Below are 18,167 nucleotides of genomic sequence, written 5' to 3'. Positions count from 1 at the left end.
GCCGTCTTTAATCCGGTTGTAATCCTCCTTAATCTGTGTGACGCCGATAGAATCTTCACCGAAAGCCATCTAAATTTTCCGAATGGTTTCCACCTGGCTGTCTCACACAGTTTCTGAAAAAACTTTCATGGAGTAAAGTGGCAGTCACTCAGCTATTTCCCTGACAATGAAAATCCGAAGGGGGGGGTGGACCGGTGCTCACTCAAAGCCTGCCCACAGGCAAATGATGCAACCGACAGGCGTGAAAAAACTTACGCATGCGCACGAAGGTTCAAGCTTGGCTGATACAAGCACACATGATTCAAATCCATATAGTTTTGGGAAAAAAAAAAGGTCGGAAACTTTTCTAACAGACCTCGTATAAACACACAGTATATATGCAGGACATATTTCATACACTGAAAAAAGAGAATGTTTGAACCAACTTTAAAAAGTGTTACAATTTGTAAAAACCTGAATGAATTAAGTTGTTTGAACTTAAGTTTGTAAGTTAGAGTTGATTTAACTTTCAAACTTAAGTTCAAACAACTTAATTCATTCAGGTTTTTACAAATTAAAACATTCTCTTTTTTCAGTGTATTTAAACTATTTTTATGGTGTATAAGATGCCTTGTTTTTCTTTTTTTGTGGTGTACAGTAGCTCTGCGGGTGCACTCCCAATTCCGTTGTACCCCCCATACAATGACAATAAAGACAAGACTATTCTATTCTATTCCATTCATGACTCCCCCTGGATGGAACACCAGTCCATTGCAGGTTACTTGCCGATCTATGGTCACTATGTATTTACCAGCCCAGTCTCGAATTTTTTGTTCATCCTCCCATCACGAAATGAGTCAAAATTTCGTGACAGATTTTTTTTTTTTTTTAACTCACTATTACTGACCCTACAGGAGTAGGATCAGTAATAGTGAGGTTAGCTGGCCTTATATGGTTTGCTTTGTGCTCTTGGGGAGACACAAAGGGCTGCGCGGTTGGAGAAATTTTTTTGTTTGTTGTATTAATTAGTATTTATTTATTTTATTTTATTTTATTTATTTTTTTGAGGCCACGAAGGTCAATCATAAGGTTAACCATAACCTAATCCTACTCCTTTCCCCCACCCTAACTATAACCACCCCGACCCCCCTGCTTCACTTTTAATTTCGTGCAGCCATCACGGAATGAATTAGAATGCATTTGCGCTGCCGTGACGAAAATGAGGCTTTTTTCGTCACAGTATCACAAACCAGTAGATTAATGTATAATCCATGCTGCTGAATCATGACATGGCGTGAGACTGGGGTATTTACATGTGGGTGGACTGTGATGGTGCAGATGATCTTTTTTGTTGTTTGTTTGTTTGCTGTGTTGGGGGAGGGAGCATTTAAGGGCATGATTGCCTGATGTGAAGATGTTCTGGGATCTTGCCTTCCAGAGTAGATGAGAGTTAATTATCAAAGAAACATTTTTCTCTTTTTCCAAAACAGCATCAGTGCTAAGTGCTTTCAGCTTCTCCCTTTTTTTCTGGATGTTGATTTGGCACAAGTTTTACTCATCACAGAGCCAGCACCCATCTTCCTTCAACAGCAAATGCACTTGCACTCATTTGTGTGCCCACTGGGGTGTTAATCTGAAAATGAAGCATGGTCAGGTGTAGTGTTTGTGCAGTGCTATTGTGAAGCAGCAGAAAGCAAGTGTTCTATAGAAAAGATGGGGCAGGCCACAGAGTCCACAGGCAGCAGGGATAGGGGGTATCTCTCTGCAGCTGTAGGTGTTTGAGTGGTCAGGGGAGGTTAATGAGGAGAAGGTATTGCAGCTCCAAGGAGCTGTAGTGGATGATTGCTTCTCCAGCATATGTGATTTGAAGCTTTGCATGCAGAACCCTTTCCTCATCAGAAAACTCACTTCTTCACTCAGCAAGGCAGTAACAATGCAGCAGATGTTGATGCATCATTATCATAAAGGGAATGACAGGTGACAGTGATTGGTTAATTTTATGTTATACCTAAAATACACCAGTGACTAATTAAACAAGTAAATACAACTCCTTTGCACCCTGCCCTGGACTTTAAATTCAGATTATGTCCAGTGGTGGGCACAGTTCAGCTAATCCGATAACCGATAATTATCGAAGCTAATGTTTTTGCTAGTGGATTAGCTTTTCAGATAACTTTTAAAATTATTAGTGGACCAATATCTTCCGATAAATTTAGTTCCGATAACTTTCAGTCCCCTAACATTTTTTTTTTTTTTGCTGGTAAAGTGTGCAAAGTTTAACGTTCAAAAATGTTTGTAAACCCTAAAATCAAACATTTTAGTCCATCTGTTGTGTGTCTGTGGCTGTCATTTGCTGATGAGGTCATCAATCATGCAAAACGTGATTGGCCGGTCGACGCAGGGAGCATTGTGGGTGTAGTTCAGGTTCACTTTGGACGTTACAGTGAGTGTTACCAACCACTCGACACAGAAACAAAACAGATTAATTTTAACAATATTTTGTTTTATTTCTTTATGGCCGACAGCATAATTTAATCACCAACGTTCGGTGGGAGAGAGGAGATCTCACCACGCAGCTGTGTTACAGAGGGACTTTTCTTAGACACCGGTGTTGGATAATCAGGATGCTTTATGTGGATCATTTCATCAGAATTCAATGAACCCCACTGAAACTAACAGGTAAGAATTTATATTTACCAGGTGTCCTTTACTCAGTGCATTAATTAATGCATTAATGGACATATTTCGGTTATTTAAGCCGCAGGGTTCAAAGCGTGTGAAGAAAACGGCAGCTTTTAGTTCGTAAATGATGGTGAATCTAATACTGAGATAAACTGTGACTTCTATTATTGTGTTTTACTGCTTTAGAAAGATGATGACAGTGTTTGTTTGTTTTTATTCATTCATTTTTTTGTGCGTTCTTTTTGTGTTTGTGATCCTTGAATATACCCAGCAGCCCCTGAGGCGCTTAAAGTAAAACTGGTTTATCAGAAGCCGACAGTGTAATCTGATGTGGTCACGTCTGAATCAATACTAAAAGTTATCGGTTATCTGTAATAAAGATACATTTTTCAGTACTTTATCGGTTTATCATCATAAAAGACAACTTTTTAGTTATCGGATTAATGGTTATCAAAGCTAACTTTACGGTTAGCTGTGCCAACTACTGATTATGTCTATCCACTCTTTTCAGGTTTCAAATCCCGCAAAACCTCGGAGAGTTCGCTGCGCTGCGAGATCTCAGTAACATTGAGAACTGCATTGAGATGCTCTGATCACGCTGCACTTTAACAGCTGCACACGGACAACAGCATGAACATCGCAACATAAAACTATTTTTATAATGTGCCTAAAACTCTCATGAATATATTCTCTGGGTTTATAGACATTGTTATTGTGTTTGTTTTATGTAAACATGCGAGAATCACAGGCTGTCTCTCAGTTATTTTCGATGGGAGCTGCTGTGAGCTACAATCGCTTCCTGATTTTGTCGTTCTGGGGGAAAGTGAAGTTTGCTCTTTAACGTCTTGATTATTGTTCCTTACAACACTGTTTGTCCTCTTTGTTCCAGACTAATATATACAGTTAGGAAAATAAGTATTTGAACACCCTGCAGTTTTGCAAGTTCTCCCATTTAGAAATCATGGAGGGGTCTGAAATTTTCATCTTAGGTGCATGTCCACTGTGAGATACATAATCTAAAAAAAAAAGAAAAAAAATCGGGAAATCACAATATATGATTTTTTTTAAATAATTTATTTGTATGTTACTGCTGCAAATAAGTATTTGAACACCTGTGAAAATCAGTGTTTGGTACAGTAGCATTTGTTTGCAATTACAGAGGTCAAACATTTCCTGTAGTTTTTCACCAGGTTTGCACACACTGCAGCAGGGATTTTGGTCCACTCCTCCATACAGATATACTCTAGATCTTTCAGGTTTGGAGTTTCAGCTCCCTCCAAAGATTTTCTATTGAGTTCAGGTCTGGAGACTGGCCAGGCCACTCCAGGACCTTGAAATGCTTCTTATGGAGCTCCTCCTTAGTTGCCCTGGCTGTGTGTTAGGGGTCATTGTCATGCTGGAAGACCCAGCCATGACCCATCTTCAATGCTCTTACTGAGGGAAGGAGGTTATTTGCCAAAATCTCACAATACATGACCCCATCCATCCTCCCTTCAATACGGTGCAGTCATCCTGTCCCCTTTGCAGAAGAGCACCCCCAGAGTATGGGATGGTTTTCTTGGGGTTGTTCTCATCCTCTAAACATGGTAAGGGGAGATGATTCCAAAAAGCTCTATTCTGGTCTCATCTGACCACATGACCTTCTCCCATGCCTCCTCTGGATCATCCAGATGGTCACTGGTGAACTTCAAATGGGCCTGGACATGTGATGGCTTGAGCAGGGGGGCCTTGCTGCACTGCAGGATTTTAAACCATGACAGCATCATGTGTTACTAATGTAATCTTTGTGACTGTGGTCCCAGCTCTCTTCAGGTCATTGACCAGGTCCCCCTGTGTAGTTCTGAGATTTCTCAGAATCATCCTTACCCCACAAAGTGAGATCTTGCATGGAATCCCAGACCAAGGGAGATTGACAGTCAACCTGTTGTTTCTTCCACTTTCTAATAAATAATCAGAACAGTTGTTGTCTTCTTCCAAGCAGCTTGCCTGCTGTCCTGTAGTCCATCCCAGCCTTGTGCAGGTCTACAGTTTTGTCCCTGGTGTCCGTAGACAGCTCTTTGGTCTTGGCTATTGTGGACAGGTTGGAGTGTGATTGATTGAGTGTGTGAACAGGTGTCTTTTATACAGGTAATAAGTTCAAACAGGTGCATTAATACAGGTAAAGAGTGCAGAATAAGAGGGCTTCTTAAAGAAAAATTAACAGGTCTGTGTGAGCCAGAATTCTTGCTGGTTGGTCGGTGTTCAAATACTTATTTGCAGCAGTAACATAGAAATAAATTATTAAAAAAATCATACATTGTGATTTCTCGATTTTTTTTAGATTATGTCTCTCACAGTGGACATGCACCTAAGATGAAAATTTCAGACCCCTCCATGATTTCTAAGTGGGAGAACTTGCAAAACTGCAGGGTGTTCAAATACTTATTTTCCTCACTGTATAATATGTCTGAAATTCAGTTTGCGTTTATTAAATTCCACGCAGATTAAACGTAGCAGACATGGATTATTCATTGTAATTGTTTTAGCAATTTTCCAGGGTATCATGCATGCATTCTCTTATTATGTGACGAAAAGCATAAAATATTTCATTTTTGTAGTATAATATTCATTTACAATTGTCATCACGTGGATTCTCTATGTTGTTTTGACTGCAGCGACTCTCTGGCACGCAAGGGATTATGGGATACATGAAAACCCTGGATAGCAAAATGGAGTTGGACATGGCCCAAATGCACATGTTCCAAATGCTTTAACCCACAGATCAAGATAATAGTGTCCAATGTGTCTTGTCAAGGACACAAAACACCAACACTGAGTGGTCATGCATAGAATTGAACCACTAACTTAATCATAAACAGTTAAATTCCCTAAGCACTGATCCACTTAAGACAAAGACAGTTATTTAAATATAACATGTCCCAGCCCACTCACAAGATACAGCTCCTTGTCTTTTGAGTAATATCTTTTGGTAAAGTTAATCAGGAATTTTGAGAAACAGCAGTGCTGTCAAAGTAAAGCAGAATACATGAACGTCCCGATGAAGTTAATAAGTTGAAGGGACGGCAATTATAAAATAAAAAAAAGAACCCAGAATTAAATTCAACTTTGAGTCTGTAAAGCTCGGCTGAGGAGCAATCCTTGTCATCCTTCCAAAATAAAAAGGCTGCCGTCACGATAAAAAGTCACTCAAATGTCACTTTTAAATACAACACCTGAAACAGAATGTGGCATTTCACAGAAATATGATAAAAATAGACAATAAAAACAGTAGATATCTGAAAAAAAACAGCAACTGCTGAACTGAAAAGCTTTCAACAAAGCTCAGTTTGAACGCTGAGTTTGAACGTTGCTTAAATTGATAAACTGATTAGAGAACATAATTTCATCTGCTTGAAAAATGTGTATGTTAACACTCACTCAAATGGTTCACTGGGGTCATCCCTCTGCATCTCTGGAGGAATGGGGATCCGTTTGTAGTACATTTCCCAGTCAAACGCCCCTCGCATGGCATCACCTGCCTGTGTGTCATAGCCAAAGTTGTCGTGGTCGATCACATCGATCATCGGACACACAATGGTCTTCCTGTTCTGAGTGATTCGATCTGAGACAGACAGTGGAAGATGGATACTTGAGTATTTGATGCATATATTCTCAAAACACAGTCATTTGTTGAAAATGATTGCAGTGACCCCTCCTTCAACTGAAAAAAATATTTGTAATAAAATTGTCAACATATTATCCTGAATCTTACATTTCATTCATTATTTATATATTATAAACATGATGAAATTATTATGGACAAATTCACTCTGATGTATTCCTAGTAATTTTACACTTAATTTTGAGAATCCCTCATGTAGCTGGCCTTGGTGCCAGCTACTGTGGTGGTGTTTCCACAGTGTTGAACCATTATCTGTGTCCATAGCGAAAGAAGATGTTCACCATTCCTCCATTCTCGTGCTATATGGTCATACTCAATTTATGTTTTCTCCTAAACCATTTCAAAGTTCCACATGTTTCATGTTGTGCAGATGCTTTTCCAACTTTTAATAAACCACAGATGAAAAATACATTGTCTTAATGCATAACTATTCATTCACCAAATATTTGCAGTATTTTTATAGTCCTACTGTATCAGTAAAGAATGGGGGAAATTCTAATACGAGACAAAATTATCAAGGACCGCCAAATGGATTTCATCGGAACTTATTGTTTGTTGCCTGCTGACATTGTGTGTTCTGTATGTTTTGATGATATACAAGAAAATATTTTATCAATAGGAGATTCATAAAAACAAACAAACAGAAATTCCACTTTCAGTAAACAATGTGCACTCTAAAAAAGCAACTGCTGTCTCAATGAAAAAACTAATGTAACAATTTGCAAAGATTTTTGAAGTTATTTCAACTTGGTTATTTCAACTTTCAACTGTGTTAATGCCTCAAGGCGTCTCTAGTTATGTTGAAATAACTTTAGTTAAGTTGAAATAACTGTAAAAAAAAATCTATGCAAATTGTTACATCTCTTTTTCTCATTGAGATGGCTTTTCATACTGGAGGAAAATATAGCCTATATCAAGAGTATTTTTGACATCCAAATGATACATATTGTTATGTATACAAACATTTAGCAAGTCACAGTTTCTGTAGTTACACCCACAGAAGCCAACTCATTCAGTGCTGTCAGGCTGACTTCCTTCACCCATCTCCTTGTGCAATCAGTTTGGGAAACTGCCCACACAAAATTTAACATTGATCACTACACTGCTTGTATTTCCATTTGCTTAAAGTAAATGAAGTCCAAAACACATTCAGCAACATGGAATTGTCCATGCATTAATCCAGACCTGTCAAAAGGAAATTGACTGTAAAAGTGATGATTTGTATGAAAAAAAATGTTTATATATTATGACATTTAGTTAATAGATTTAGAGTCTCTGTTTACTTGTGGGCTCAGAAAACGGAGGCACTGATGTTACAAATGGCTGCAATTTCAAATGCTTAATGTGATATTTTTGTTAAACCCTTTGTATTGAAGCTATAAGTCACCATTACAGTCACATCTTGACTGTTTCATTTGTGGTGGTGTACAGAGGGAAAATTACAAAAAAAAGAAAGAAAAAAAAGACACTGTTCACTTACTTATGGACCTGAGTATGAAAATCTTCTATTTCATTGCAGTGGCAAGATGTCCACTACCTAACATTACAGAAGTACCTAATAGTTTTTCATTACATTGTTCCCAAAGCTTGGTCAGTCAATTATTAATTTTGCATATTGTACAGCAATGCAGCACAATGGTGGCCAAATAGTTCATTCACCTCTTTCCAAAACTGAAGATTCCTGGTTCCAGACCGCCTATGCCTATGGAATGTAGAGCATCAGGAAGGACATTCAGTATAAAACCTGCACTAAATCAATGTGCAGATCCATATCGGTTTTGTTGTGGCGAGCCACAGCCAAAGGGAAGAACTTACAATATTTTGTACAGTATTATGTTCCATAAAAAGAGGAGTCTATATACAGTATTCCTCTATGAGATATGGAGTGGCTCTTCAGTTCTCCAATGTGTGAAAGATACCATTGACCTTTGCAGTGACTGTGACTACCATGAATGATTAGATGGATGGATGAAAAGAATGTCAAGGTCAGCTATGCACATTTCACGGTGTCAAAATCCAGCAAAGTGTGAATCATTTAATGTCACTTCCAAAGGTCTAAACTCTGGACCCATTTAACATTTCTTTGGGCATAAAAAAGTCATAGCAGTTGACCTTTATTGATCCCACAATGGGAAACCTCAGTGTGGGTATAATAGAAGTGCAGAACAAATGTAGAAATTTTTTTTTTAATGCAAAATTATGTTCATAGGATAGAAAAAAAAGTCACAATTCCTGAAAGAAACCAAACAGTGAAACTGTGTCACACTGGTTCACCACAGTTATTATTAATAATACAGAAACTGTGGTTGCAACTGTATGAATGATTAATGTTATGAACAACTAGAAGACGTACCCATCTTTGCCTGGGTGAAGAGTAGTTACCATGTTGTAGGCATTTTCATGAAAAAAAAAAGAAATGCATCTTTGGAGTCAATGCATCAACACTGTGATTTTAGGCTATAAATGAACTACAGTGCTTAGAGTGCTCTTGTTCTGTTTCCTAATAGTGTTAAGATATTTATAGTGCATTTTTCATTATTTTATTTTTCATTATATTGCTCCATATCCTGTATTCTATTGAATTAGAATAATTAATGTCATGATTCCACACACTCCAAGACAGTAGGTGGCAGTATGTACCTCAAATGCTGGTTTTGCGATCTGCCTATAAACACAAAGAAGAAGCAATTTTATTTTATTATTATGAATTTCTAATTTTTAAGTTTATTTTCAGACTGTGGCAGATGATGTGACCATGTTGTATGCCTGAAAGCTGCGATTCATGATGAATTTAATCATCTACATGCTTTTAAAACTACAATTTTAATACAACTAATCTTAGCATGACAGAATGGCTCTTCTTTAAGGATTTCTTGACAAATATGGAACAATATGGCTTGTGTGGTTAACTGAGCTAATGGATCATCACTTAGAGGAGTGTGCTGCAGTTTTTTTTTATGTCAAGTGAAGTGGTGCCTTATGCACAGAAAGTCATGACGCTGAGAGTGCTGCCTTCTCTGTAGATACATACACAGTCACAACCACACACATAAGTCAGTTTATATATAACTTTTAATAAAACAGTCATTAAAGTCAACCGAAGGGTGTTGAAAAAGTGGTACAGTATGGGTCGGTTATTTTGGTACCCCATCCAAAAACCTGGTACAAAATGTCGTACCAACCTGGAGCACTTGGTGGAAACAGGGCTTTAATTACAACTGTGGCAAAAAAAAAAAAAAAACGTAATCAAATGCCTTCTCTATGCAGTAAAATAAAGACCACATCAATGGACATGTTTATCTCATCTGAAAGATTCAGAAAACGTCGCCAACAGACTTACATGGAATGTTCATTTTCTATATCACCTTACTCCAATCAAGGGTCATGGGCAGCTAGAGTGCATCCCAGCAATCAAAGGGTGAGAGGTGGGATACACCCTGGACAGAACGCCAGTCCATAGCCACATATAAGCAGACGAACATATTCACAACTATGATCAATTTAAATTTACCAGTTCATCTAACCTGCATGTTGGTGGAAATGGGAGGAAGTCAGGACACCTGGAGAGAACCCACGTGAACACAAGAATGTGCAAACCCCACACAGAAAGGACCAGGCGGAAAAGATCCCACAGTTTTTTGCTGTGAGGCAACAGTGCAAATTACTAACCCAGTTTGCCTCTCACATGGAATGTTACTAATCTATATTTTTACCAGGGAGAGCTGACATTTGCCATTTGGTATGCTTATGTACACTCAACAAAAATATAAATGCAACAGTTTTGGTTTTGCTCCCATTTTGTATGAGATGAACTCAAAGATCTAAAACTTTTTCCACATACACAATATCACCATTTCCCTCAAATATTGTTCACAAACCAGTCTAAATCTGTGATAGTGAGCACTTCTCCTTTGCTGAGATAATCCATCCCACCTCACAGGTGTGCCATATCAAGATGCTGATTAGACACCATGATTAGTGCACAGGTGTGCCTTAGACTGTCCACAATAAAAGGTCACTCTGAAAGGTGCAGTTTTATCACACAGCACAATGCCACAGATGTCGCAAGATTTGAGGGAGCGTGCAATTGGCATGCTGACAGCAGGAATGTCAACCAGAGCTGTTGCTCGTGTATTGAATGTTCATTTCTCTACCATAAGCCATCTCCAAAGGCGTTTCAGAGAATTTGGCAGTACATCCAACCAGCCTCACAACTGCAGACCACGTGTAACCACACCAGCCCAGGACCTCCACATCCAGCATGTTCACCTCCAAGATCGTCTGAGACCAGCCACTCGGACAGCTGCTGAAACAATCGGTTTGCATAACCAAAGAATTTCTGCACAAACTGTCAGAAACCATCTCAGGGAAGCTCATCTGCATGCTCGTCGTCCTCATCGGGGTCTCGACCTGACTGCAGTTCGTCGTCGTAACCGACTTGAGTGGGCAAATGCTCACATTCGCTGGCGTTTGGCACGTTGGAGAGGTGTTCTCTTCACAGATGAATCCCGGTTCACACTGTTCAGGGCAGATGGCAGACAGCCTGTGTGGCGTCGTGTGGGTGAGCGGTTTTCTGATGTCAATGTTGTGGATCGAGTGGCCCATGGTGGCGGTGGGGTTATGGTATGGGCAGGCGTCTGTTATGGACAAAGAACACAGGTGCATTTTATTGATGGCATTTTGAATGCACAGAGATACCGTGATGAGATCCTGAGGCCCATTGTTGTGCCATACATCCAAGAACATCATGTTGCAGCAGGATAATGCATGGCCCCATGTTGCAAGGATCTGTACACAATTCTTGGAAGCTGAAAATGTCCCAGTTCTTGCATGGCCAGCATACTCACCGGACATGTCACCCATTGAGCATGTTTGGGATGCTCTGGACTGGCGTATACAACAGCGTGTACCAGTTCCTGCCAATATCCAGCAACTTCGCACAGCCATTGAAGAGGAGTGGACCAACATTCCACAGGCCACAATTGACAACCTGATCAACTCTATGCGAAGGAGATGTGTTGCACTGCATGAGGCAAATGGTGGTCACACCAGATACTGACTGGTATCCCCCCCAATAAAACAAAACTGCACCTTTCAGAGTGGCTTTTTATTGTGGGCAGTCTAAGGCACACCTGTGCACTAATCATGGTGTCTAATCAGCTTCTTGGTATGGCACACCTGTGAGGTGGGATGGATTATCTCAGCAAAGGAGAAGTGCTCACTATCACAGATTTAGACTGGTTTGTGAACAATATTTGAGGGAAATGGTGATATTGTGTATGTGGAAAACGTTTTAGATCTTTGAGTTCATCTCATACAAAATGGGAGCAAAACCAAAAGTGTTGCGTTTATATTTTTGTTGAGTGTATTTTGGGTGAAGGATGAATGCTGCAAAATTGGAAAGTTGATGGGACTAGTATTTTTGGAGAAATCTGCAATTTTAGCTAACCAGTAAACGACGGGTGTGGTGCCCGTTTCTGAACTCCCATGCACCATGGGAGTTTGGGTTTTGAGGTTTAAATGTTGTTGTGGTTCATATTATGGTAACAGTGTTGTTAGTGTTAGTAATTGTGTTTTTTGTAGTTCAGTTGGTTTAGTCACTTTAGTTTAGTATGTTGGTACCATGAGTGAAAAGTGTATTGCATTTGATGTCTTCCGCCACCATCTGTTTTTGCATGTCTAAAATTAGAAGCATCTGCTTGGAGCAGAATGTAGAAAAGACTCTGTCTGTACGTTCATGCGTGTGTGTGCGCATGTGTATGGCTTTGATCACAGAGAAACAGTGGACAGCTTACATTTGCCATTTAGTATGCTTATGTACAACGTATTTTGGTTCAAGGATGAATGCTGAGAAAAGAGAAAGTTGATAGGACATTTAGTAGGACATCCGACATTTTTGAAGAAGCTACAGATACTAGTGAACAATACTACATTTGGGACTCACATGCCATTCCTGCAGGGGTTGTAAATCATCTTTATAAGAAAAGGGTGAGTGTGATTTTATTTAGTAAGTTCAATGTAAGTACATAATATAATTCTAAATATGTTTAAAAACACATAGATGACATAAGAAAGAGAAAACCCTTATTTCCATTGTGGACTATTTAAAAATCAAATGACAAAATAGAAGTAATAATAATAATAATAATAATAATAATAATGTGTATATGATAAGGGTTGAGCACTTCTAAAAACTGTTTAGGTCTAAGGTTCTAAAAACATTCTGGACTCACACGCCATTCCAACCCATTATAGAAACATTGCATAATTTATTACCACCCTTGAAAACTGTCAACTACACAGTAAAATCACCAGTGTAAAACTAACACTGACAGTGTTAAAATAACACTGCCGGTGTATATATGGTTAAGTTAAATAAAGCAAATGATTGAAAGAAATGATTGTACGTAATATACAGTGTATGTGTATATATATTCTGGTTTTAGGTGATGAATAAATTATGTCACTCTTCTCCAAAATAGACATCTACCAGCTGTTTGTGTTTTGCAGTGGCTGACACATATCTTGTGCAAGCAGCTTGATGCTGGGAGCTCACTTTAACCTGGCTCATCAGGCTTTTACTGAAATGGTTCCATGTGGGATAACCCCATGCTGAGAAACAAGTGATCACAGGTCTATAATGGAAAAAAAAGGTAAATGAGAGCCTCAGTGTGTGTGCATGTGAAGCCATCAGCCAGCAGAAGAGGCAGTTACACTCACAGCAGGGGTCTGACAGGTCTATCAAACCCACATGTGCTGCTGTACATAAGTCTATAGTCCCTTTCACACTGGCGTATTCATAGAGCTGCATATTGCAGCGTTGAGTTTCATTTAAAACTTGGCCTTTTTCCATGTTCGTTTCATACTTGCGGCTGCGTGTGTTCGCTTTTTTAATGTGTGCACACAGCTGCGTGTACCTTGCTGCTATTTAAACCCAGTTCACTCCTGCCGGCTGTGCAGAACACATCACTGCACTTGGAAAACAGTGGACTGTATCATGAGGTTTTTACAGTTGCATTACTGCCACGATCAGGGTGTTTGATGAGCGCACCAACATGCAATTTTCAATTTCAATTTATTTTCATTTACATAGCACCAAATCACAACAGAGTTGCCTCAAAACGCTTCACACAGGTAAGGTCTTACCCAGGGGTGGGCGTCGAGGGCCGAGACACTGCAGGTTTTCCGTGTAACCAATCACCTCAGCAGGTGGGTTGCTGATGAGCTTCTGCTCTGAACATAAACACCTGGTTGTCAATGAAATCACCTGCTGAAACAACTGATCTTTAATGAAATCACCTGCTGAGGCGATTGGTTGCATGGAAAACCTGCAGTGTCTCGGCCCTTTATGGCACATGATTGCCCACCCCTGGTCTAACCTTACCAACCCCCAGAGCAACAGTGGTAAGGAAAAACTCCCTCTGAGGAAGAAACCTCAAGCACCATGCAGCGGGTGCGATTTTATTTTAAAGTCACAGGTTTGATCAGACCTGATCGATCAGGGCGTTTGATGAGCGCACCGACATGCAGTGAGTGTGCTTTTATTTGAAATTTACAGGTTTGACAGACACAGAGAGAGAGAGAGAGAGAGAGAGAGAGAGAGAGAGAGAGAGAGAGAGAGAGAGAGAGAGAGTGAGGGAGAGCGTGTGAGAGAGAGAGCGAGCGACCGACCTGTTGTTTCTGTTCTGTTTCTGGATTTCTGAGTTGAGGTTCAGTTCCCTGTTCTGAGCACACAGATGCTGTGGGCTGCGTGATCATGTGATCATGCTCTCAGCTGATTCATCTGGATTCACGCACTCAGTTTTTGGTTGTGTACAGAAGCGCAGTGTTGCACAGACTTGTATGCAGTAACGCTGTGCTGCACAGACCTGCTTAAAACTGTGTCCAGCGCTCTACGCCCAAGAAAATTAAACATGTTTAATTTCTTCCATCCTACGCACGAAGCCCTCAACATACTGCTGCGTAGGGAGCAAAAACTCGATGTAGAGCTGTTAAAAGTGGGCATAGAGCTGCTCATCTCAGACAATACACCACAATGAGCAGCTCTACGAATATGCCAATGTGAAAGGGGCTTATGTTAGATATACATGCACAGAGACCATGAAATTTTTTGGCATTTGATTTTTTTAATGGACCACAAATCCACTGTACCTCACAAACTAATTATTTTTCAAATCAAAGTTATAGTTACATGATCAGTAAAGATGTACACAGTAATGGACACATGAGAAAACTAGATAGGGGTGCCATACCCACCACAGCGGGCTTTTGACAATATCATCGTGTACACTGAGGCCGAAAATAATTGTTTTTATCTGCATTTGTTGGACTTTTTGCATCTAATCCCATTGGCCCCACCCATTTCAGCCTTGATTTTTTTTTTTTTTCAGCAAATTTGAACTAATGGGAACACACAACAGAGCACAAAGATTTTATTGCACACATTACATTGAAATACATTTACATTAATTTCCCATGCCTGCATTGTGGAAATTTTTTAATCTCTTTTTCCAAACATGTCATACTTGGATCAGAGGGAACATTATAAAATTATGTAACACACTAATATAAATTCTCCTGCCATTTTGGTTGTTGTATATTTTTTCTAACTGATCACAATCAATAACTTTCTTGCAGCGCCTAACAAGAAAAAAATCATAGCAATGCATTTGAATAAATGTAACTGTGACAAAGATGAAGCCACAGAATGACAGATACTGACCTCCTTGCTTGTGGAGAAAGGTCTGTGCACTTCAAGAACCCTTTGGAGCAACTTTGCCTACTCTTGATAAATTTGAATTTTGAGCTTTAGATATTCAGTGAGGATAACTACAACTTTTGAAAAGATATTGTTCCTCACCCAGCAGTGGCGGCAGCCAGTTGACATTGGCCTCACAATGGGAGTCCAAGAAGGTGATAACCTCTCCCTGGGCAGCACCGGCTCCCAGGAGGCGTGTCCTGATCAGCCCCTCCCGCTTCTTGGTCCTCAAGATGCGGACCTTGGGCAGTCGAGTCATGTACTCCTCCAGCGCCAACTTCAGGTGATCTGTACCAACAGATTTAGGGAGGAGAAAATTAGGGAACATGGGAGAAAAAGGCTATAGTAAGTTATTATTTAAACCTGTCATTGTTTTTGATTTACCACAATGCCTTCTGAAAGCCTATAAAGAAAGGTCACTTACAGCTGTGTATAGTAAAATGACATAAAAGGGCCAAAAAAAAAAAAAAATCAACATTATTAAATGTTTGCAATTATACTTGTTGCAATATAACAAAACATTAACAATAAACTGAAACTCAAATAATTTCACCCATGTATGAATAAATTTTCAGTTCGACACATTCAAATCCTTAACCAGATGTGGAAAATGTTTCTCTTGTTGATTCTCATAAAGATTATGAGTGGTATGTGACCCTACAAAATCTGGTATCGGCTTGATACTAATTACATATAGGGCTGATATCGCTGATAACAATACTATTACCTACAAAATCTGGTGTCAATATGATACTAAGTAAATTCAGAGCCAGTATCATTGATATTGATGCCAGTACTTTGTACTAATAAAAGCAGCTTATGTACTTTCATAGCAGAAAGAGAGAGAGAGAGAGAGAGAGAGAGAGAGAGTGGTGTTTCATCATTTCTGAGGTGAATGTTGCATCAGTCTGTTTTATGTATGCATATTTTATAATGAGTGTATAGACGCGTTGATATATTTTTTTTTTCATGCTGAAAATATTATTCACTTTAAGATATACACTCTAACCCTGTGAAATGTTAAGTATACCTGGATATTTTTGTTTAACTCTGAAAGGCCTTTGCATGTGAACTAGGCCTTTGCATGTGAACTATGCCTTTGTGTGTGTGTGTGTGGGGGGGGGGGGGGGGGGGGTGTCCATTTCCTTTCTCCCCTCTTAGTTTCTGCAACTCTGATTTCTCTTACTCATGAACTTTAATTAAAGCCTGACCAATATAGCCGCTGGATGATAATATTGGCCGATATGAGCTTTTTACTAACATATTGGTTTCTGCATTTTTATTTTCTTTTTGACAATATGAAAACTTTAATTTTACAGAATAAACAATGCAGAATAATACTCTGGCTGTTGGAAATAGTGTCATTACACAGCTTGGCCAGCAAAGGTGCTCTGAGGACATTGTTTACAGTACTGTCACAAGACAGAGTCAAAGCGATCAGCTGCCATTTTCAATCAGAGCGGGCATTTTCCAGTGAGAAGCGGTCACTATGATGAGAGCTAGGCATCGCCAAAATATAAATATTTTATGCAAGTGTATGATATGCAAATATTCAGTGACGCGACACAGGAACTACCAGTCCGAGTAAAGACAGCATGTGATGACAGTGTGACATATGTTGGTTGGTGGTTACGTTTAAATTTATTAACAATAAAGTTTATGTTTAACCTGTAAAATATCAAGCCTCAATTACTTTTTCTTGACATGAGAGTTTAACAAAATGTGAGGAATTATTTCAATTTGTTATGTATATATACAACCCCAATTCCAATGAAGTTGGGACGTTATGTAAGATGCAAATAAAAACAGAATACAATGTTTTTCAAATCTTCTTCAACTTATATTGAATTGAATACACCACAAAGACTTAATGTTCAAACTGATAAAATTTATTGTTTTTTGTGCAAATATTTGCTCATTTTGAAATGCAAGCCTGCAGTGATATGTTTACCACTGTGTTACATCATCTTTCCTTCAACAACACTCAATAAGCATTTGGGAACTGAGGACACTAATTGTTGAAGCTTTGTGGGTGGAATTCTTTCCCATTCTTGCTTGATGTACGACTTCAGTTGTTCAACAGTCCGGGGTCTCCATTGTCGTATTTTGCGCTTCATAATGCGCCACACATTTTCAGTGGGCGGCAGGTCTGGACTGCAGGAAGGCCAGTCTAGTACCCACACTCTTTTACTACAAAGCCACGGCTTGGCATTGTCTTGCTGAAATAAGCAGGGACGTCCCTAAAAAGACGTTGCTTGAATGGCAGCATGTGTTGCTTCCAAAACCTGGATGTACCGTTCAGCATTGATGGTGCCATCACAGATGTGTAAGTTGCCCATGCCATGGGCACGAACACATCCCCATACCATCACAGATGCTGGCTTTTGAACTTTACGCTAGTAACAGTCTGGATGGTCTTTTTCCTCTTTTGTCCAGAGGACATGACATCCATTTCCAAAAACAATTTGAAATGTGGGTTCATCAGACCACAGCACACTTTTCCACTTTGTGTCTGTCCAGTTCAAATGAGTTTGGGCCCAGAGAAGGTGGCAGCATTTCTGGATATTGTTGATGTATGGCTTTCGCTTTGCATGGTAGAGTTTTAACTTGTAGATGTAGCGAAGAACTGTGTTAACTGAGCCACGCGGTAAGATCCTTTACACAATGATGTCAGTTTTTAATGCTGTGTGTCAGAGAAGATGACTTTAAGCTTAGATTCATCTCAGCATGAGGTGACGTACAATTGGATTAACATGCAGAGAGTTTGGTACTTTCCAGAAGCAAGCAAAGATCATACTGGACATTCCATTACTAATGGGGATTTCCAGAGGGTGGCTGCAGTTGTGAAAACAATGATGTGTGTTGAAATTATTAAGAGTGTAACAGTATTTTAATCAAAAATGAGTTAAATGATTAAGGAATGAGATTATGAATACCAATGATGATCATGAATTGTTTTTAATACACAGTAAAATCACCATTGTAAAATTAACACTGCCAGTGTACATGTGGTCCCACTAGGGATTTTACTGTGTATGTGTAAGAATCAAAAGTGAGATAAGAAAAGCTGTTGACTTAAAGAAATGA

General features: G+C 39.3%; 1 protein-coding gene across 1 annotated transcript in view; it reads right to left on the bottom strand.

The window, feature by feature from the left end:
• Window positions 1-18,167, bottom strand: part of LOC117516975 (polypeptide N-acetylgalactosaminyltransferase 10-like) — a 396,627-nt gene that overhangs the window by 129,935 nt on the left and 248,525 nt on the right. The window contains 2 exon segments of the mRNA XM_034177870.1: window positions 6,079-6,262; window positions 15,183-15,368. Coding sequence (XP_034033761.1) covers window positions 6,079-6,262; window positions 15,183-15,368 — 370 coding nt within the window.

This window comes from Thalassophryne amazonica, chromosome 9, assembly GCF_902500255.1.
Source record: "Thalassophryne amazonica chromosome 9, fThaAma1.1, whole genome shotgun sequence".
In the NCBI taxonomy this organism is placed as follows: domain Eukaryota; kingdom Metazoa; phylum Chordata; class Actinopteri; order Batrachoidiformes; family Batrachoididae; genus Thalassophryne; species Thalassophryne amazonica.
Note: the sequence above shows the minus strand (reverse complement) of the source record. Positions and strands in the feature narration are given on the sequence as shown.